Genomic DNA, 23465 nt, shown 5'->3' on the forward strand with positions numbered 1-23465 from the left:
TTCCCTCTCTCGCCGTCTCTTTCTCTGTCAAATAAATAAATAAAATCTTAAAAAAAAAAGATGTCCCTGGTAGAGGACAGAATTAAAAGTTCTGGGGCAGAAGGGAATGTCAGATTTGTGATATAGTTAAAAAGAGAGGGATGAAGAGTAGAGAGATTGAGATAATCTGAAAGGGAAGATAGGAACCAGACCATGCCAGACCTAAAATCATGTCAAGGGGTCTGTCCTTAATTCGAAGGCAATTGAAAGCCATTGTGTGCGTGTGTGTGCATGTATATGATGTAGTGTATTTAGAAAAGATCTGTCTGGCTAACATATAGAGAATAGATGAATGGATTGGAGAAGGATGCAAGAGGTGGCTGCACAAGTCCAGGCAGCAAATAATGTTTTCTGTAGTAGGGAAGGAGAGCAGTAAACACACGCAGGAGACAGAGGGTGGAATTGACAGATATTGGTAATAAGGGAGAGGAATGTGTCATGGATGACTCCTGGTCATAGCCTTTAAACTTCAGAATTAGTCCATTCGCTTCAGAATGTAGAACACATCAAGGGTGGCAGGCACCTTAACCAACATCACAACACTAAAAACCAACTGACACAGCGCTCAAGTCCCATGATCTTTCCCCTCCCTTCCTGAATTACACTGTCACCGAACTGCAGCAACCTATCATTTGGCAGTTAATGCTACAGAAATTGTTAGGTCATGTTATCTGACCAGATGTATCACAGACATTTTCTATTTACACATTTTGATTCCTTACAGTACAATTTATTGTTAACATAAAGGTTATATATGTTTTAAATTATACAAGAGTTTGAATATTACTATAGAAAACCTTGCTCATGTCACTATTCTTTTTTCTTTCTAATTTTCTTCTAGAACTCTTAGAACGATCTCTAATCCTTTTAAACAAAAGTCAACAGCTCACTGACTTCATAGAAAAATTCAAGTGTGATGGACCTAATGTGAATCCTGAGTTGATTCAGGGAGCTCATAACAGCTGTCTGAAGATTGACAGCCTTCTTGAGCTTCTACAAGATAGGAGACGGCAACTCGACAAAGACCTGAAGCAACAGCAGCAAGAATTGGGTCAGGTTCTGCAGTTATTTCAGTGGGACCAGCAAGAAAATCAGGTAACCCAAAGGGGAGTTGATGATGTCCTGACCTCAGCTAATGAAGTTGGATTATTGTGTGGACTAGCTATTTCCTGGGATGTTTCCTCAGTTGTTATGGTCAAATTCTTTGGTCTTTGGTCCAAACTAACATACTGTTTTCCACATAAGTTAAATGAAAAACAAAGATTTTTATCTCCTCTCATCATAATATTGCTTTTATAAATGGGAGAGTACCTGTGGGTAGTTTTGAAAATGACTGTGTTCTACTGTTGGATTCTCTTTCTGACCTCCTTCCAGGTTAACTTTTAGACACAGTTCCTTGAAATTCTGAAATATAAATTGTAGCTTTCTTGAAAGTTGGCAAGGCATGATGGTGCTGAACTGTGTAGTACGTTGCTACTAATGCCAGTGAAAAAGTCTGTCAGCCCCAAGGAGTGTTCTTAGAAGAATGGCCTGGAGCCAAGGAAGAAATATGACCTTGGCCTGTGGCTGGATGTCAGTAGTTAGAGGGCTTTGGGGCAAGAGGTTTGTGTTTGCAGGCTTTTTAGAACTCATTGCCCCAACTGCAGGCTCGGCTTTGGTCAGTTGTCAATATGCTTGCTGTGCACTTCTTTTGTCCCAATTACGTAAGGGTAAGCATGGATAGCACTCTTTGCAAACCTCCAAATTAAGGAGGTGGGATATTTATTGCAATATTTCTAACTGTCCCAGTCCCGTGCTGAAATCTGTACAGAGGAAAGAGAGGGGATTTTCAGGGAGAAATATGTGGAAGAGGCCTCCTGGCCTGGATGCATGGGGAAGGAGTCTCTTCACATGTTTTCTGTTGCTGCTCTGATCCAGATCAGAGACAGACCTATAGCTGGGAGCATATATGAGGCCAGGAGAAACTGATTCTTATTTCAGGCTGGAAAAATGAAGACTTCAATGATGATCAACCCTTCAACTAATGCTTATCGAGTACCTACCATGTGCCAGGTGCTGTTATAAGTACTGGGAATAACAACACACAAGACAAAGTCCTTTTCCTCCAGGAATTTCCTTTCTAATGCAGCTTCTCAATCTCAGCACTATTGACAGTTGGTGCTAGATAATTTGGGGGGCTGTCCTGTGTACTCTAGAATGTTGAGCAGCATCCCTGGCCTCTACCCACTAGATGTCTGCAGAATATCCTCCAGTTGTGACAACCAAAAATGTCTCCAGACACTGCCAAATGTTCCTGGGGGGCAAAATCACCCCCAGATGAGAACCACTGTTCTAGTGTGATTAGAAAGGCATACCATAACCAAATGAATGATGATAAGCGCTATAAAGAAAATCAGATAAGGCAATGAATTTGTCTTGTGTTGGTCTACTTTTAATCAGAGAAAGCCTCTCTGAGGAGGTGGCATAGAGCAGAGGCCCAAATGCAGAGGCCTCCAGTCATACATTCTGCTTGAATTTTATTGCCTCCCCCTCAAGTCATCATACACTTTTTTTTATTATGTTATGTTAATCACCATACATTAATCATTAGTTTTTGATGTAGTGTTCCATGATTCATTGTTTGCGTGTAACACCCAGTGCTCCATTCAATACATGCCCTCTTTAATACCCATCACCTGGCTAACCCACCCCCCCCACTCCCCTCCCCTCTAGAACCCTCAGTTTGTTTCACAGAGTCCATAGTCTCTCATGGTTCATCTCCCCCTCTGATTCCCCCCCTTCATTTTTCCCCACCATACACTTTCTAACCCACCTCCACTCTCAGCCCTTTTGCCCAGACTCCTGCCCACTGCTGTCTTGTTTCTGCTGTGCTTTGCCTGCCGACCCCCACCCACTCCCCAGTATAGCTCTTTGCCTACCCCAAACTTTACATGCTCCTTACCAAGAATACTGTTATCCAGTGCCATAGTCTTTTACTGAGGATTTGGGCATAACAAAGGAAAATTAATCCTTAGGACAAGAATGAACTTAAAATTGTTTATCAGACAAACATTTCCAAAGTTCCCTGTCTTCTCTGTTGTGAGTCCTTTATATACCACTCTCTTTCTCTCTCCCTGTCCCTCTCTTCTCTCCTCTAATCCTGACCTGACCCCATGTTCCCAGAGCTGCTGTGCCTTTCAAGAAACTTTCCTCTTACCTCTCTGCATTGAGTTCATGACCCCACCCCTACCTCTAGGGCTTCCAAGTTTCAAAATTAACATTTTAGCCCAGTCACATACTTAAGGGAAATCCAGGTACCTTGTCATCCCTGGAAATCAGAAAGACTCAGTGAGCCCTCTAACTTATGGGGTCTCATTTTTTTAGGAGGATTGTGTGTTTTTATTGAGGAGGTGCTTTTTTAAAGTAGACTTTATTCTTTAGAGCAGTTTTAGATTCACAGTAAAACAGAGGAAAGTACAGAGTACCCTTTCTTCCCACACATATACAATCTCTCCCACTATCATCATCCTGCACCAGAGTGGTACGTTTGTTACAATCAGTGACCTAAATTGATACATCATTATCATCCCAAATCTATAGTATATGTTAAGGTTCACTCTTGGTGCAATATATTCTGTGGCTTTAGTCAAATGTATAATGACATATATCCACCACTGTAGCATACAGAATAATTTCACTGCCCTAAGAATCCTTTGTGTTTTGCCTCTTCATCCCTCGTTCACCCTAATCCTTGGCAACCACAGATCTTTTTACTGTTTCCATAGTTTTGCCTTTTCCAGAATGTCATATAGTTGGAATCAATATGTAGCCTTTTTGGATTGTCTGCTTTCACTTAGTAATATGCATTTAAGATTCCGCCATATCTTTTCATGGCTTGATAGCTCATTTCTTTTTAGTGCTAAATAACAGTTCATTGTCTGGATTTGTCACAGTTTATTTATCCATTCACTTACCAAAGGAGATCTTGGTTGTTTCCAGGTTTGGGCAGTTATGAATAAAACTGCTGTAAGAATTCATGTACAGATCTTTGTATGGACATAAGTTTTAATTCATTTGGGTAAATACCAAGGAATACACTGCTGGCTCATATATAGTAAGAGTATGTTTATAAGAAACTGCCAGACCATCTTCCAAACTGGCTGTACCATTTTGCATTCCCAACAGCAATGAAAATTCCTGTTGCTCCATATCCTCAACATTATCAGTGTTATCAGTGTCTTGGACTTTGGCCATTCTGATAGGCGTTTAGTGGTATCTCATTGTTTTAGTGAGTCTCATATTTAAATTGGGAATAATAACTCTTAATTCACAGAGTTGTTCTAAGGATTAAATGAAATAACTTGTATAAAACATGTAACACAATGCCTAGCATTCTAAGAGGAACTTACAAAATATTAGTTTCCTTGTCTTCCCTCTCTTTGGTTAAGCCTTACAACCTATGAATTCTTTCTCACCTGGTCTATATTCTTTCCCCTGGGAAAGAATGTGTATTTGTGGTTAAGAGAACTAGGCTTTCAATTAGACTCCATTTCTAACAGTCCCAAACAAAAATCCATTTAAAAATAATAATACAAATAAATGTTATTTTTAATAAAATTGGCCAGTAAATAAGTTAGTCATTTCCATAAATATCAAATTTAGGCTCTTAATCTTAAAATATCCCATGTTATATTTTCTCTTGTTAACACCAGTGACAACAGCTGGAGTAATTAATAAAATAACTGTTGCAGGGCGCCTGGGTGGCTCAGTTGGTTAAGCAACTGCCATCAGCTCAGGTCATGATCCTGGAGTCCTGGGATCGAGTCCCGCATCGGGCTCCCTGCTCAGCAGGGAGTCTGCTTCTCCCTCTGACCTTCCTCCTTCTCATGCTCTCTGTCTCTCATTCTCTCTGTCTCAAATAAATAAATAAAATCTTAAAAAAAAAAATAACTGTTGCTTCTGTGTGCTACCTTGTAAGAGCAAAGATACTGGGTCCAGACTGTTGGCTGAGTTAAAGTCCTGGCTCCATCACTTACTAGCTGAATAACTGCGCAATTATTTAACTTCCCTCAGACTCAGTTTTCTGTATAATGTAGATATAATATACCTACTTCAAAGCGTTGTTAGGATCATCAAGCAAGGTATTATAATGCCAAGTGCTTAGAAGAGTACCTGCCACATAGAACTGCTATATTAGTATTAGCATTTTTTGTTATCCTACCTGAAAACGACGGTGAAGACCCAACATATTACATACTCCTATACTCCTACCCACTTCTACCACCATGCTCAAGTAAAGACTATTCTTGCGTTGAGGCCAATCTCACTATTTGTCTTGAGTTCAAAAGGTATGATTAAATAAAACTTACTCTGATGATCTCAACAGCCATACTTGTTCAATGGGCATTCAATGAGTAGTTTAAAACAAAAAGAGGGGCACCTGGGTGGCTCAGTTGGTTAAGCATCCAACTCTTGATTTCAGCTAGGTCAATGATCTCAGGGTTGTGAGATCGAGCCCAACATCAAGCTCTGTGCTGAATGTGGAACCTGCTTAAAAAGTTGTATTTGTTTCTGCTTGTCACTTAATAATGCTCATTTGTTAAAAATGTAGATTAGATCACTATCCATATAGATAATTGCTATTAGCATTTGGCGTACTGCCACCTTCTAGAACTTTATATAAGCATATGAGCACGGTCACAGGCACACACACATTTATTAAAGAAACACCTAACAAAACACGTAAAAATTAATGGAATTAACCTATGTATGCTATATTATTACCTGATTTTTTAAATTAAATTGAACAAATCACAGGTATATTCTTGGTCAAAAGTACAACGTATCATTTTAATATAGTATTTCACTATTTGAATGTAGCATAGTTTTCTTTATTGAAGTATAGTCGACATCCAATGTTATATTAGGTTCAGGTGTACAACAATGTTTTGACAATTCTACATATTATGTGATGCTCATGCTCCTCAGGATAAGTGTAGTTAACAATCTGTCATGATATAAAGCTATTAAACAATTTAAACAAAATTTTATTGATGAGGAAGTATAGTCTCTCCAGTTTCTCAATATTATAAACAATAATTCATGCTTAGTGTGTTGATAATTGTATGAGCAAGGAAGTATTTTAAAATCCAGGTAGATACAAGCATAATTATCTCACCTAAGTTTTTAAGTTTTTTGGAATATTCTATTTTAAAGTTTTGTTGATGCAATGGTAAATGGTAGCAGCAGCAGCAACGCCAAGTCAGATGTGACTCTGTTAGAGAGTAATTTGGGCTCTATGTCTATCACGTTCCTGGATGATCTACCCGATAAGCCTAGAACATTGTGGAACCATGAGTTGATACAGAGGCACATGTTTCAGTGGAAGGCAAAGACTTTTTTGTCAATTCCGTACTTGTTTTAGAGGAACATAAGAACTGTCAAATCTTACAATGATAAAATACCAGCTTTGTCAATCCTTATAACCACTTAAGAAAAAGGAAAATTAAGTAGAAAATTAGAGCAAAGATTACTGATGAATAATAATGTGGATGTCTGAATATCTGACACATCTTCTCTCATAAAGGCCATTTAAAAGACGCATTTAGTGCTTCTCTGTTTCTACGTGTTTATGGCCTAATGCTTTGAACTATATAGTTCAGCTAATTTTCCTTTGGAAAAGAAATTAACTGACCAGAATGATGGTGACGTAAGATTTATTTCCATCACAGGGAAAGAAACAAATGAAAACCACATGCTTTTCTATCTTAATTGGGATGTGGTAGTCTGATAAACATAATCATAGCATGTTCTCTCTTTATCATTGTTTTTCAGATGTAAAAATGTGTACTTGCTTTACACTTAAAGATGAGCGGCTGGCTGACCTTTCTTCCCAACTCCAGCAGCATTTTATTTTGCACATAATCTGCTTCATTAATGAAAATCAGAAGCAGCTTGGAATATTTCGTGCATAATTAATTATCTTGGCAAGAAGATTTATGAATGTAATTTTTCTCAATTGCTCCAATCAGGCATAAGTGAGACAAACAAATAAATTAAAACTAAGTTATTCATGGTCTCTTTGTACAAGACAGTGTCAAGGACATCTAAGAGAATTAAGTAAGACATAAGGGCAGATCATTTCTTTTTACTATCCAGATCACACATACTTATAAGATACAAATCTTTGCAGGGGGGAAAAGGGTAATAGAATTCACATTTGTAAGGTTTTATAATTTGAGTACCATGCATATCATAATTATGTAACCATATGTAATCATACTCCTTGTCAATAGGCAATTAAAATTACATCAAAGATGGCACATATAAGCACAGCCTCAGGACACCAGTCTTGTACCTGGTGGGCAGCTATAAAACTGTGTGTGTGAGTGTGCGTGCATGTACACATACACATGCGTGCAAGTATATTCTCCTTTATATGATGCTCTCTTCTAAATAGGACTTAGGGCTTGAATGATTGACCAGCTTAAATTAATATGAGATAACATAAAAGTGCCTAGTTTAGTGGTAAGTTTTTTGTTTTTTGTTTTTTTTAATCTCTCTGGGGGACCTGGGTGGTGCAATCGGTTAGGCTTCTGACTCTTGGTTTCAGCGCAGGTAGTGATCTCAGGGTCCTGCGATTGAGCCCCGCGTCTGGCTCCGCACTCAGCATGGAGTCTGAGTTTCTCTCTCCCTCCGCCCCTCCCCCTGGCTCGCTCTCTCTCTCAAAAATAAATAAATACATCTTTAAAAAAAAATCTCTCTGAACACAGCTTTCTAACATTGACTGGCATGAAACCAAAATAAAGGTTGAATTATCTTGGAGATACTGGTATCCAGTAGCTTAGCCCAGTAACAGACATACATAACTTTCCAGGCATTCATAGATTAAAATTTATTGCAGAGTTTTAACACATAAGCCATCTCTAGAATTTACTCTAAGACGTGCCAGCAGTAGATGGAAAATATCTGAAAGTACAGGAGAATCATGTTTTTTTTTTAACTCGCATGCTTTTTATTATTGTTATTATTTTTTATTATTATGTTATGTTAATCACCATATGTTACATCATTAGTTTTTGATGTAGTGTTCCATGATTCATTGTTTGCGTATAACACCCAGTGCTCCATGCAGAATGTGCCCTCTTTAATATCCATCACTAGGCTAACCCATCCCCCCACCCCCCTCCCCTCTAGAACCCTCAGTTTGGAGAATCATATGGTTTTGAAAACAATAGAACCCCCTCCTAAATAGAATGCATGCTAACCATTATTGCAAAGTGGTTAGCATGCATTCATGCTAAGACACTGATGTCTTAGTACAGAGCAAAGACACTGCATGTCAAAGGTCCTGACAGAGGGACTCTGGTGCAAATAGTGTGGATATCAATTCTAGCTTTTACACATACTAGTTACCTCTATGCTTCATTTTCCTTTTCTGTAAAATGATAATAGTAATAGTATCTATAGATTTTTATAGATTTTCAATAAAAATAAACGATGTTATATATGTAAAAATGCTTAGAGCACAGCTTACATATGGTAAGTGCTCAATATATATTCAGATGTTCACCATATCACTATATACATTGGTGGGCACTTTCTGAGCTTTACTGGATAATCACTGGCACATGAAATCCTACATGTTGACCAGATCCCACACCAGTTTTCTAAATCACTAGGTAATCTTTTTTTTTTAAATTTTTTATTCTTATGTTAATCCCCATACATTACATGATTAGTTTTAGATGAAGTGTTCCATGATTCATTGTTTGTGCACAATACCCAGTGCTCCATGCAGAATGTGCCCTCCTCAATACCCACCACCAGGCTAACCCATCCTCCCACCCCCCTCCCCTCTAGAACCCTGTTTGTTTTTCAGAGTCCATTGTCTCTCATGGTTCGTCTACCCCTCCGATTTCCCCCACTTCATTCTTCCCCTCCCGCTACCTTCTTCTTCTTCTTTTTTTTTTTTTCTTAACATATATTGCATTATTTGTTTCAGAGGTACAGATCTGAGATTCAACAGTCTTGCACAATTCACAGCGCTTACCAGAGCACATACCCTCCCCAGTGTCTATCACCCAGTCACCCCATCCCTCCCACCCCCCCCACTCCAACAATACTGTTTGTTTCCTGCAATTAAGAATTCCTCATATCATAAATCACTAGGTAATCTTAACTTTCTAAAACGTTATGGTGTAGAGGGGCAATAAATGCCATTTCGTGGCTTGGTAGTCAGCCTAGTATTTTCAGAAAGTTAACTTTATTTGTAAGATAAAGTTTAAAATTAACTTTTTTCTCTTTAACTTTTTTCACCCTTTAGCTATTTTTTTTTAGCTCATATATACTTCTTATGGTTGATTATGTAATCATGAAACTTAGTCTGTCATTTCTACATACTGTTCAATTGGCTCACCAGCATTTTAATTAGACACAATGATTTAAGCCCCCTAATCAGTTGTGAGAGGATTGGGGGGGGGTCACACACTGTGACCAAATGACACTCTGCAGTAATAGGACTGATGACAAAGCTGTTTGATATGGGTGCTCCCTGGGAAGGGCTCTGCATTGATCTCTGATCCTCAAACCCTCCCATCCTATGGCAGGATTAGCTGCCGCTACCTGAGCTATCTGCTAAGCCCCAGACTGCCAGTGGATCTCTTCCCACTACCCGGAGCTCTGTTTCCTCCCTGCCCCTGGTGCTGGAGATTGTTGGCTTTTCTTTCCTTCTCAACACTACTACCACCCCAAAATGGCCAGGAAGTGGGACTTCATTCTCATGGTCCCCAAAGACAAGCAAAGAGTATGATTAATTTTAATGTTTTTTAGGAATATTTATAAGCAAACAAAGTAAATAGCATACTTTGAAAGAATGACAACATTCCTTAAAATTTAGCAGTTATTTATCCTGTCAATATGATAGGTTCTGACTCTCATTTTTTCCAACAAGCAAGAATCTAGGCCAAAGCTTCAGCATGAAATCTATTTGGCTGCATGGCTTAGGAACCAGGATGGTAATGTGAAAATGTCAAACTTTGGTCCCACTCCTAAATAGCTCTGTAATGTCTGTTTTCTGTCTCTCTGTCTCTCTCTCTCTGTCTCTCTCTCGCACACACACACACACAGAGTGAATATAATTAGCTCCAGATCACTTACAGTGGAACCCTAGGTTATATTGGGAAAACCGTGCCTTAGATATTTTTGGCAGAAATGCACATTGTTGAGACACTGGGCTAGTCTCTGTTTCCTTTCTTGAAATAAAGGCTTTCTTCTACTGCTGGGGCAATTTGCCCCAATGAGTCAGAGGCAATGCTAGAAATAAAATTTAGGACTAGAAACATCCACCATACTGATTTTAGCTACTGGACTAAACAGCTTTCTTCCATTAAGTAGTTGAAAGTAAAGAACCTACATAAACATAAACAAGAGTTGAGGCTGGTCTTGGGAAGGAAGTCTTTAGTGCCATTTTTCTTGCTATATAGATGTGAGAAGAAAAATGATATGCCAACACAAATCAGAATAATTAAATACATAAAATTGTGATTCTAGACAGGGAAATAAATTATCTGTGAAGCTGTTTATAAAGTAAAAAAATTGCTTCCTGACAAACAACATATTTTAGCTTTCCTACTACCCATCAACAGAGAATACTGAGATTCCATAATTTGTTGAGGAGATACTAATACCTTCCAGTTGACTTCCATAATTCATGGAGAGTTTCCAAATTCCACAAAAGAAACATTGTGAACATTATCCTCCTAGAATCAAAGAAGTGAAGTCCAAATATTCGTAAGCCAATAATTAGTCCCAGAATGCATCTAAAAAGAAACCCAATCCATGTTTTTGACAGTAATTCTTCTTTTCTCCCTGCTCCCAAGTCCTCAGTTATAAACATTAATGACACAGCTTTAGTATCTCTTTCCCTAATATACATGATCACCCAATGTAGCAAATGGATATTTGAAGTTTTGTTATTGCCTAATTAAATACAGAGCACATTTGACTGCATGGCCTAATATGAAATAATTTCCCTACTGTAAAAAAACAAAAAACATTATGGGAAATAAAATAGTTGTTATAATACTAACATGCCTTCAAAAACAAAGTAGATGTTAGAAGTGTCATCTGTGGCCATCCCCTATGATTGAAAACACCTTTGTATATGTGTGCATTTTTGATACTTGGAAGAGAGACTATCAAAAAGTCTTGGGTTAAGGAAGATAAGTAACTAATGCTTTTTCCTCCCCCTTATCAGTTTTCGTCTCTAGTAGTAACTGGTTATTTGTCAAGAATTGTTCTGCACATGGAAAAGAAAATGAAAGTAATTTGAAAAGATTTTCATTCTCCCTTAAGCATTGCTGTTAAGGTGGTTTGAAGTACTTATTGCTGGCTCGCCTCCTCCTGCATACCTTGAAACAAAGTTCAAAAAATAAGATCTGATCGCAGATTGTTGAACAAATTGCACAAAAAGAGACTGGTAGTTTTTGGCAGTCTCATGCATCGCTCTGGGCTGCAGCAGAAGTTCACCTTCTTGCCACCTGAGTTTTCTCTTCTTGACTGTCAGAGTGCGTTTTCTATCACTGGCACTCCCATGTATTAGTCCTGTCTTTGGAATTCACGATTTGTGCTTACTGTCACCTCTGCCCATAGCTGGCCTCTTCCTCTCAGGCAATGCTCCTAAAGGGCCTGACCCACGTCTGTGCTCTCAAAGGCAGTATTTCCACTGAACCCCCGTGGTAGTACACAGACCCTATTTCCGTGTTAAACTCTAACTGTGGTATTGCGTTTTGGTTTTTATCTTAAGAATGTTCATAAAATAGCCTGATAACTATTTCTCTCCTCTGGAATCCTCTGGTTCTGCATATGGAGGTGAGGAGAAGGGAAACATTAAACAAGAAAGCGTGAATTCTGACCATGACATTTCTGTCTGTGGGGCTTTCCTCTTATTGGTTGTGTGACCTTAAGCAAGTTGCTAAACTCATAACACACATGCTGGGTGTGTTTCCTCCACAGAGGAGGGATGTAAAGATTGCATGAGGTAAGTTGTAACCTGCCTAGAGTAGTCCCTGACCCCTTTCTGCGAAAGGAGAGGGGTTCATTTCTCTTACTTTCTTCATTCTTATTTCTCAGCAGGGTGTTGAGGAGGGGATGGTTGTCCAATAAGCAAAAACTAGCCCTTCCTTGCCTAGTTAGTGCTCTCTTCTAACCTTTCTCCTCTTCCTGATATGTTCCTGCATCCACTCTCCTTCATGTATCTTCAGTCACTGTGCCTGCAAAAAATGCTTAAGTCTCATCTAATAAATAAAGAAAAAAGTGTGGGGGAGGCTGCGTTGCTGCCTCTGCTTCCTTAAAGCTGTTCCAGATCGCTCCTTTACTGAACCAATAAACTTCTTTGGAAGTATCATTAGTTCTACTTCCTTATCCTCCCCTCAGTGGTCCATAAATGCTTACCAGTTGAGATCTCATTTCACCATTCTCTTGACTCTGTTATTTTAAATTGCCCTTAATTAAAACTCAGTCCTTAGATCTATATTTAACCAATATGGATAGTCTGAATATCCTTGAGTGGCAGAACTGTTCAATAAAGATATATAATTCAAGTCATATATATGATTTCAAATTTTCTAGTAGCCACATTAAAAAAGTAAAAAGTTGGGGCACCTGGGTGGCTCAGTCAGTTAAGCATCTGCCTTTGGCTCAGGTCATGATCTCAGGGTCCTGAGATCAAGCCCTGTGTCGGGCTCCTTGCTCAGTGGGGAGTCTGCTTCTCCCTCTGCCTCTCCCCGCTGCTCATGCCTGTTCACTCACTCTCTCTTTCTCAAATAAATAAATAAATAAAAATCTTTTAAAAAAAAGGTAAAAAGTCACATAAAAAGTGAAAAGCAATAATACATTTTATTTAACCTAACATACCTAAAATAGTACTTCAATACTTAATCAATACTAATATTCTTAACAAGGCATTTGTATTATTTTTTATACAAAGTCTGTGAAATTTGCTGTGTATTTTATACTTAGAGCACATCTCGATTTAGACTTGGCCCAATCCAAGTACTCAATAGCCATGTGTGGTTAGCGGCTACCATACAGGACAGTGCAGGTCTACATACAGCATTTGAGTGAGTTTTCCTGGCAGCTTTCATTTCCAAGGCAGTTCTTGGTTTTGCTCCTGCTTTGAATCTTTGTTGACTTCCTTTTTATTTCTATCTCCCTTTACTCTCTGATAGGTGTTCCCCTTCTCCCCACAAAAAAAGATCTCCATTCCTTCTCTATCTTAGTTCTACCTCCACTGGGCACTGAGTACCTAGAATGTCATGTCAAACTGCTGGGATGATCATGAACACATTGCTTAGTTCAAGCTGAAAGGTAGGAACTGAGAAGAGAAAGGGAAAATGTTCTAATTACCTCCTTAATCCATCACTGCCCAGAATTGATTTCCAGGGCATACTCTGAATGTTTTTTTCTTCTTCTTTTCTGCATCCCCTGAATCCTTGGCTCATGTTTTCATCCTTTTGCAAGGACCATGTTCTACAGAATGTCCTGATGCATCATTTACTGTACTTTATCACTCAGGCTTTTGGACAGCAGCTGATATAATTTAAATACTTATAAAAAGTGCTCTTGGAATATCTGTGCAGCTGTCTGCAGTAGCTACTTGTGGGATGCAATGACTGATTTATTGGGTGGCGGGATATTATGGTTGACATACTCTCAGTAACTTAGGGTGTCGTGCTTTTACATCAGAAGGACTCTGAGAGCCTATTCTGTGTGTATGCTACAGAACCACACAGTAATCTGATCTAAAAGGCTGCTCATGTATATGATACCTCATGATGAGATGTAACACCCTGACAATGAACTACTGACTTCTGAGTTTTATGCCAGCTTGTTTTTATGTTTCCTCCCAGGGTGCATTTGGTAGTAAAATTGTGTAGATCTAAAGAGTCAGCATGCTTTGTCAGGAAGGTATGTGATCAGAATACACAGAACACCAACATAGATCTTTAACTACATTCTCTTAATAGGGAATAGTATTGCCATACAGAAATAGTATCCTTTGGGGGTTGAATAGTATTTGCCAAATCTAGAGGATGAGGTCAGTAGATAACTTTTAAAAATCGAAACAACTCACTCCTCTCCGGCTTTCATCACTGCTGGCATGTGCTAGATGACAAGTCTTTGACTCACAAAACTGAATAGGATTATCTGAGGGTTCAGGGTTTAGAGATTAGCAAACACCTGTTTGTACCCAGTTTTTATTCACTCAGATTCTATATTAACTTTCCCTATTAAACATTCTTGAGATTTCTGAGTTCCTCCCATGTTAGCTAAGAAAAAATAAAACTCACTCCCAGTACTTAGTCAATGCTCTCTTAAACTTAGTTATATTCATGATCCATGTTTCTTTGATGAAACCTTTAAATCATTCCTCTAGTTGTGGTTTTATATGGGTTCACTGCATCTTTTATGAGAAACTATTTTTATAAAAATTAATCAGTGAATAAATTTTATAGCTCTTGATAAGATACTCTCTGTGGGTTCTAATATGCATATTGTACATATCACATAGTTCTAATTGGGATAACAGAAAGATAGATTATCTTCAAATAATTGTAAATACATATACAATACTTTAGATATGGAGATTGGCTAATGTGTATATTGTGCACAGGTTACCAAATATTCTGAAAAAAAAATGAGGTGTACTTCATATGTAAACTGCTACAGGGTTACCATTATTTTTAAATTGTGCTGATGGTAGCCAAAAATGCTGGTTAACAAAGATTTCCAGTTAGCAGAAAGCTGGAGAAACTCTCTTACCCCAAATGTACTGCTTATTCCATGCTGAAAAATGCTAAGTGTTGGTATAGACCATTTGATCTCATAATCAGTTTTGTGATATCAGCCCTGTAATGGTAATGAAATGTCCTATTCTAGGTAACTCCTAACTTGTGTGTGGGGGGGAGAAGGGAGGTGTGCATTTATTATGTGGAGCTTCAGGACTAATCTAGCTTTCTCTTTGACTATCTGCTTCACACATTTCTCTATGTTATAGGAGTTCAGAGAAATCCTGAGGTTGTTGTAGGCAAGACAACCTAGGCTGGAAAAAAAGCATAGTACAACGTTTGGGTGTTGCCCACCATTTTGAATGGGATGTCAGGATTCATTCTTCAGGCTTGAAGTAGTACCCCTGATGGCCAGGGCTGTAAGACTTAGGTTACCTAAGATGGCAGCATGGCACGGTGAAAAGAATAATGTAGGTTTGGAGACAAACCTGGCTCTGCCACTTACTGTATGGCCCTGGATAAGCTGCTTCACCTCTCCTCATCTCTACAATGAAGATATCACACTTTTGTTAGAGAATTGTTGAGAGAAATAGAGATGATGCCCAAAAAGCAAGTAGCAAACTGTCTAGCATGTTGTGGCCTCTTAAGGATCAGTAGCTGTGATGTGATCATGGAGATAACACTGTAGGACTTGAGAGTAAAACTCTCTTTGCTTTAACTGGAATAAGGAATCTGTATCCAGGGGCTCCATGTCATTGGTTCCATGTCTACTTATGTCACCATTTAAAAATGTACAGTTTCTTTCAAGTCCTTTGCTATTTGTTGTTTCAACACTGTGTAAATCATGTATTGTAAATCAAGTCTAAATGAATGTGAGTCATGCCCTTAGCTGTTTATAATATCAGTAGAATATTAATAATTTCTCCATTTATTTTCTGAATACAGATTTTCAGCAATCGCATTGCTGAAATATTTTTGCATTGTCATTTTATAGTAGAAATATAATTCTACATATGCTAATATCTTCATGTAGGTTTATGTAACTCCATACTTACATTCATATTCTTATTCAGGGAAGATTTATATTCTAAAAGAATGCATGAGTTATAGATTGTGGGAATCTATTCTGGTTCTTTGTTATTAGGAGATTTTGAATTATTTCCTTCATTCCATGTAATCTACTGAACTGATGTATCATTTTCATGCTTTTGGGGGATTACTTTATTTTTTTCTCTTACGTAGAGATTGAAATGAAGAAAAAACAAACCTGATCATATTAATTTAATATGTGAGATGAGCTTATGTAGAAAGAAACTGAAATAGCTTAAGTTTTGAAAAGGTTAAGGAAATATTTTTAATTTCTATTTACTTATTCTAATCATTTGAAATTTCGTCTCTCTTTGTGCTTCTTACCTAGGTTACTTGTTGGTTTCAGAAAACCATAAGAGATTTACAGGAACAAAGTCTAGGTTCATCACTTTCAGACAATGAGGAGCTAATCTGTAAGCATGAGGAATTGATAATAAAAGCAAAGGTAAGAGACACATTAAAAATAATTTTAAAATGCATGGTCTTCTTTTGAATATGCTTCTGTAGGTAATGTAGAGAAGTACTAAATCCTCTGAATAATTCACTGTTTACAAAGAAAAGATTCTGATAGTTATTAGCTAGTACCACTACCTACTGACTGGGCTTCTAGAATAATAAGGAACAAAACAGCCTCTACAATAATAATAACTATCTTCTTTTGAGTAGTTACTATCTATCAAACACTATATTAAGTATAAGGGATCCTTATCTAAATTATCACAAAACCTCTAAGGGGTACGTATTATTTTACAGATCAAAACAAACAAAACACAGAGGCTTGGAGATGCAAAGTAACTTGACCAATGTAATGTATCTTGTCCGCGGCAGAGTTGGAATTTGATTCAGGTCTTATCTAACTCCAAGGCCCAAAGCTCTTAAGCCTATATTCTGCTAGCTTTCTAAAAAAAATTCTTGTTCTACACTAAGATCTCATTATGCTATTACTTTTATGATTTCCAGGTATAGTTTGCTTGCTGTTCCCATTTACATTTCCCTATTTCCTTAACTTGCCTCACATTTTTTCATTTTGCAAAAAAGAAATGGCTACGAGCCAGTCAACCACTTGTAGATATGTGGAATGTGCAGAATGCAATCATGAAGTACTGAAAGCAAGATGAGCAGAGGGGCTGTGTAGAGATGCTCCTCTCCCACTGTGTCTTCTTTTTTTTTTTTTTTTTTAAAGATTTTATTTATTTATTTGAGAGAAAGAATGAGAGAGAGAGCATGAGAGGGGTGAGGGTCAGAGGGAGAAGCAGACTCCCTGCTGAGCAGGGAGCCCAATGCGGGACTCCATCCCGGGACTCCAGGATCATGACCTGAGCCGAAGGCAGTCGCTTAACCAACTGAGCCACCCAGGCGCCCCCACTGTGTCTTCTTATTTGGCAATTGACTCCTTTGTATCTGTGGGGTCTATAAATACTTACCAAAGTTCTTTACAAGTGCTCCATTTTGATCTCTAAGGAAACAAAAGTCCATTTGTATTAGATTGAATAGGAACAGTGAAAACCTTAATCAGTATCAAGACTTAAGAGAACTTTCTATTATTAATATCTTGAATGATTGATAGTTGTAGGTAAAGCCAAGCCTTGAAGCTCTGGAAAACAATGGGCCAGCACTACCAGATGAGGGTTGAAAATAAGGAAGACAAATAAATATTTACATGTTTGGGAGGATGGAATTGGTGGCAGGGGATGGAGGGACAGGCAGGCAGGGAAAGCAGTAGACTGCATTTATCTGGACTGAAATCACAGAAGAACCAGGATGCTTTTGTTTTTTTGTTTATCGCTTCTCTCTGAACACTGCAGTATACATAGGTATTTTATGTGTTTGGTCTGAATATTTGCCAGATTGATAAAAGACGCAATCACAGAAGATTGCTATGACTGATGATTTTTTAAAGTTCTTTAAAATTTTTCAGCATTTGGTTTACCTGTTTAGGTTCAACAGCAGTTTATTCTGTGGGTGTCAAACCCAGGTTTTATCAGTGAAAATTCTATCAAAATCCCTAAATGCTAAGCACAAGAGATGACCTGAATTGCACAGGATTGTTGCCTTCTTTAAAACAAACAAAAATGGTTTACTTACATAATTTAGTCATATTTGGAGTTATATTCCCTGTAACTGTGGACTAATCATGGATTCTCATAGCCCTGAGGAAAATCTCACAGTCTGGAGAAATTATTTTTTGACATCTAAACTCAGTTCTAATAGGACTTTGGCAAGTTCTGTTAAATAGATATTAATGTTCTATTTCTATCCTTCATAATTTTAACTGGCTCCTATTTCTTTTTCCCTTCTGAAATGCCTGACCTTCTAGCTCACTGACTCCCCTACCACACTTCTGTTATTCAGCCCTCTCGCCAAGTTTCTTCACTTCGGCGATTTTTCATGCCTTGTGCCTCATACTGATTCTGCTTCATAATTGTTTTTACCGGGTTCATTTTATGAACTGATATGATAAAATGAAATAAAGCTTCATTTTATCTAATGTTCTTCCTTATATCTTAAGGTATACTTTATTCACACATTAACTGTTTGATCTATCCAGTGCCTTAATTCTACTTCCTCTGATTCACGTATTTCAGTGTGTTGCTTATGCTCATCAGATGTTACTTTCCCCTGAGCTAGTATTCCCTTGGGAGAGCAGAAATTTTGACTGGTAAGGCATGGGAGGTGTGAGAGCTGGTGCTCCAACTTGTCCCCTTCTGGTGGGGAGCTGGGTGCCCCTGAGTGCAGAGAGCTTCTATCGTTATAATTAGGGCTCAACCATTCATGGTTTTCCCCTCTACCCCAGACACATATAAAGGAGGGGATCCCTTGGAGGAACTCCCACTGATTGGACTCTCAATCCTGCTTTGTTCCAAAACCCATTTCCCTGGGGTATGTTCTATCTCATTCATTTAGTGAGAGTTGGGTAGGGCTCACTAAGAAACAGGTCAGTTTGATTACCTCTCATATATTAGCTATCTACCTGGTAGATTCCAGTGCTAGCCTCATGTTGTTTCTCCCTCTGGATGCTACTGTACTGGAGCTACTATCTTCTGTCCTGAAAAAGGTACATTGACAAGCACTGACCAAGCAGGTGGGGAAAGAAAGCATCATACCCAGAAAGCTCTCCCCTGGCCTATCTCCTATCATGGTATCTGCCATTATTCTATTCTAAGCCATATGCCCCTGACACTGAGACCCAACCACCTTTTGGCTCCTCAAGGAAAGTTCTCATATCTGTAAACTTCATTCTCACTTTGTTGGCCTTTAGAAGAAGGACCAGCTACATAATATGTAGGACCCAGTGCAAAATGAAAACATGGAGGACTTTTTAAATAAATTATTGAATTTTCAGTGCAGCAACAGCAGAGCATAAACCGAGCACATGGCTCTTCTAAACTCAGGAACCTGTCGGATGACATGGGTCCTTTGCCCATGAAGCCAGTCCTATTTACAGTATTAAGATTTCTGGAAGGACCTACCAACCTTTGCTGGTTAGATGTTTCCTTAGCTACTTTACCGACCTCTTCCCACCTAAATGAGCAAGTTTTCTAAAAATAGATTATAAGGTTATAATAGGTTGCATCCACATGGAAAAAAAACAGGTTCAAATCCTTGCTGTCACTCACTATGTAACTTTGGGAACATTTGACCTCTCTGAGCTTTACCTTCCTCACCTATAAGGAGGAGGCATGAATATTCAATTAGAAAATATCTATGAAAACACCCACATTTTAGTAGTGGCTCAAAGGTATTGCTTTTCTTTTTCCATGGATGGTGTAAATGTTCAAATAGTTTTCATCCGTGCTTTTTCAACCATCTTGTTCCTTGTTCTTACAGATGGATTCCACTTTTATATGGCCTTAAACAGGAACCAGCATATTACATTTTGGAGTTTTGTTTGGGTGTGAGTATGAGGAGAGGAAGAGGGAATGTGTCTTTCAAAGGAGATTTTATGTATAAATAAGGCCTCAAGCTGGGGGTTCATTAGTGAAACACATATAAATAATCTGGTAACACAGGAAAAGTAGGTGTTTCTGCTCCCCACAGCTAAACTGAGCAGCAGGGAGCTGTTCTGTATTGCTTTTTTTTTTTTTTTTTAAAGATTTATTTATTTGAGAGAGCGAGAATGAGAGAGAGAGAGAGTACATGATGGGGGGAGGGTTAGAGGGAGAAGCAGACTCCTCGCTGAGCAGGGAGCCCGATGCGGGACTCGATCCAGGGACTCCAGGATCATGACCTGAGCCGAAGGCAGTCGCTTAACCAACTGAGCCACCCAGGCGCCCCTGTATTGCTTTTTTTTTAAGCAGTAAGTTTTTTAAAATAAATTTTGAAAATGCCTCTATAATTTCTTACTGGAATATACTCAAATAAGAAATATGGAAAACTTTCTATCTCTTAATAAACGTGATGCCTTATTCAGAATGTGTTGAAATAATGAACTAAAAGAATTTTTATTATAACCTTTGACTATGAATAAATTATGCTAAATCATTATACTTTCTTTACTAAATATGAAAAATATTTTCCTTTTACATATGTAGCAGATAAAGAAATAGCAGACATTGATGATTATAAACCACCCTTTGGTTAAGATCTTAAATACTCTTAGATTTTATCATGTATTAATTTGATTCCCCAAGGCTTGAATTCAAACTTTGGAGCTGAGTTGGTTTTAAGATGTATTAAAATAATATGTAAACAAACACTTCCTTATTATCTCTTTTGAGGAGGCATAATCATTCCTTCTTCCACACATCAGAAATAATGTTCATATAAGAACTACCTTCAAGAATGAACTTGTATTTCTGCCGGGAGGAAAACTTTTCCTCTTCCAATTTGTGTCCAGTGATTGGGTGTCTACAAATTAACAGACAGCAAACAGATTAACAGGAGTAAAGACAAGGTTTATTTTCATACATGCATGGGAGGTCCCTGTAATGGAAAGTTTGTGGAATAGCCAGAAGTTGAGGATTATATATATCATTTTAACAAAAAAGGGTTGGGGGGCTTAGGGCCTCAATGAATGAGTATGGAAGGTTCTACTGGGCTTTTTGATGTTAATGAAATGGGCAGTCTGTCTTCCTCCCAGTGGGAAGAGTTAATGGCAGCTGAATTTGTACTTCCTGCTGGTAAGGGTCAGTCTTCTTTCAATTAGGAAATTCCCTGGGAAGAGGGTCAATGGTAGCTGTATTTTCAGGATACTCTGTTTAAGTTAAGCTAATATTTCTGTGACTGCTGATTGTTCAGATGTTTTCGGCTTAAAGTAATTTTCATACCACTGTGGTGGATCTTTAATCCTCTCACTAATATTGCTTCAAACTTTGGTTCAGTTTCAGACCCTTTGTAGTTGGTGCACACTAGAATCTCCTGAGGGCTTTGAAAAAATACTGAAGTCTGGATCTCGTGCCCAGAGATTCTAGGTAGTTTGGGGCATCAGGATTTTTTTTTTTTTTTAATTTATTGTCAAGAGCCCTGGGTGGCACATTTGGTTAACTGTCAATTCTTGGTTTTGGCTTAAGTCATGATCTCAGGGTCATGAGATTGAGGCTTACATGGGCCCCGAGCTCAGCAAGGAGCCTGCTAAAGTTTCTCTCTCCTTCTGTCCCTCCCCAAACTCATTTTCTCTCTAAAATAAATAAATAAATAAATAAATCTTTAAAGGAAATTTATTGTCAATCTTAAGATGATAATGTTTTTATCAAAATCCAATCCAGATTTTCTTCTCCTTCTAAAAAAACTGGAAGATCTGGCAGTATCAGGCTTACCTTTCCATATAGACATAGCAACACTTGTCTGGAGCCCCATAATAGCTATTTCCTTTAGAAAAGACACGTGCACTCCAGTTTTCCACAGTCCCTACCCTTCCTCGTTACTACCTCGCCTCCCACCTTTGCTTCACCTCATTCACATTATGTGCCTGGCCCCTGTAAACATTTGGGTTGGAGACATGACAGGCAATGAGGTACTATCAAAGTGTAGTAATGGCTTAAACTGATTTGTGTCTTTGTAAATTACGTTGCAAACTGTGAATGATAAGAATGAAAGGGAGTGATAACGAAGACAGAAAAGTCACTTAGAAAGCTATTGCAATTCTGATGCAACTTTAGGTAGAGTGTGATGTCTTTTGAGATGAAGGATATTAATCGCCATCTTAAAGGCTTAAAAGAGAGTAGTAGCCGTGTTTTTCAACGTGTGGCCCCCAGAGAGCAGCAGTGGAATCTGGAAGTCTTAGAAATACAGAATCCCAGACTCTAACCACCAAACCTTTTATGTCAGAATCTGCATTTTAACAAATTTCCCCACAGGATTTGAACTGACACTAAAGTTTAAGAGGCACTAACTTAGAGGTCTTCCCCATCTATTTCATGTATGTCTATATTCTCCTTAATTTTCCAGATGACTATATATTGTTTACAAAGTCCTTGATTAACAATGATCTTTGGCATTCTGATGTATATAGAAACATCATCTTCAATGTTTTAATATAGTAGAATTCACATTCCTCAGCTTTAAGATTAAAACCATCTTCCATGATTCATCATCTAATCCGATTTTCCAAGTCATTGAAAATATTTTCCAGTTGTTGCTGAGTGATTTCATAAATTAGATTTGTGATCTTGGCCTCTAGTTCCTTTAAATAATATTATTTGGGGATTCTTAAAAAATACCACTGCTTAGATCCCACATAAATTTTATTTAGAGGAAAAGTCAAGTTTAGATTTACAAAATATTTATAAGATAAGGAAGTAAAGCAGAATCTCTTGCAAGCTTATTTGACTATTCTAAATACATAATTCTCATCAATAGAACCACTATGAGGAAGTGGCTCTTTAAAAATATGTTTAGGGACACACCTGGGTGGCTCAGTCAGTTGAGCTTTGGACTCTTGGTTTCAGCTCAGGTCATGATCTCAGGGTGGCAGGATTGTTCCCGAGTGCTGTGCCCCCTCTTCCCCACCAAATAGAGCCCTGCCTTGGTCACCCTGGCACAGAGTCTGCCTCTGCCCCCTCTCCCTGCTTGCACTCTCACACATGCGTGCTCTCTCTCTCAAAAATATAAAATTTAAAAATTTTTTTAAATAAAAAATGTTTATTGTTTTATTTTTCTGATTACATAGTACATTTTCATTTTGGAAAAATGAGAAAATACATAAAACTAAAGAAAATTAAAATCACTCATACTGTGTGGGTGTATATGGAAATGGGAAGGAAATAATAAAACCTACATAAAATTGAGTATCCCTGAACTGTGTATGTGTGTATAATATACTATATGTGTGTGTTTTTATATACAAAATTGTGTATGTATTGTTTTGCAGTGTGAGTTTTCCAATTAGCATTATATCATAAGCATTTCCCCATTTAAATGCATATTTTAAATATGCTTTTTAATGATTGCATGTTATTAAACTATGTAAATATATCATACATCACTTTTCTTCTCATTTTGGCACATATTAACCTATATAAAGAAGCTGGCTATTCTTTTTATTTATTTATTTATTTATTTATTTTTAGACTTTTTTTTTTTTTTAAGATTTTATTTATTTATTTGAGACAGAATGAGAGACAGAGAGCA

General features: G+C 37.9%; 1 protein-coding gene and 1 long non-coding RNA gene across 8 annotated transcripts in view; one reads left to right on the top strand and one right to left on the bottom strand.

Annotated features, from left to right (window-relative positions):
- The window catches only part of CCDC141 (coiled-coil domain containing 141), a 210969-nt gene that overhangs the window by 69552 nt on the left and 117952 nt on the right, over nucleotides 1-23465 (top strand). For all 3 annotated transcript variants that reach the window (XM_035007626.1, XM_035007624.1, XM_035007625.1), the window contains exons 7-8: nucleotides 881-1134; nucleotides 16225-16341. In XM_035007626.1, coding sequence (XP_034863517.1) covers nucleotides 881-1134; nucleotides 16225-16341 — 371 coding nt within the window. The remainder of the gene's footprint in view (nucleotides 1-880; nucleotides 1135-16224; nucleotides 16342-23465) is intronic.
- The window catches only part of LOC118012273, a 118311-nt gene that overhangs the window by 23454 nt on the left and 71392 nt on the right, over nucleotides 1-23465 (bottom strand). For 2 of the 5 annotated variants that reach the window (XR_004679665.1, XR_004679663.1), the window contains exons 3-4: nucleotides 20671-20744; nucleotides 17321-17352 (exon numbers count right to left, since the gene is read on the bottom strand). The exons of 2 other annotated variants lie outside the window; for them this stretch is intronic. This is a non-coding gene — a long non-coding RNA (uncharacterized LOC118012273). The remainder of the gene's footprint in view (nucleotides 1-17320; nucleotides 17353-20670; nucleotides 20745-23465) is intronic. One more of the 5 variants, XR_004679664.1, reaches the window with a different exon arrangement.

Source organism: Mirounga leonina, unplaced genomic scaffold, assembly GCF_011800145.1.
Source record: "Mirounga leonina isolate KUSES-001 unplaced genomic scaffold, KU_Mleo_1.0 Mir_151, whole genome shotgun sequence".
Classification (NCBI taxonomy): domain Eukaryota; kingdom Metazoa; phylum Chordata; class Mammalia; order Carnivora; family Phocidae; genus Mirounga; species Mirounga leonina.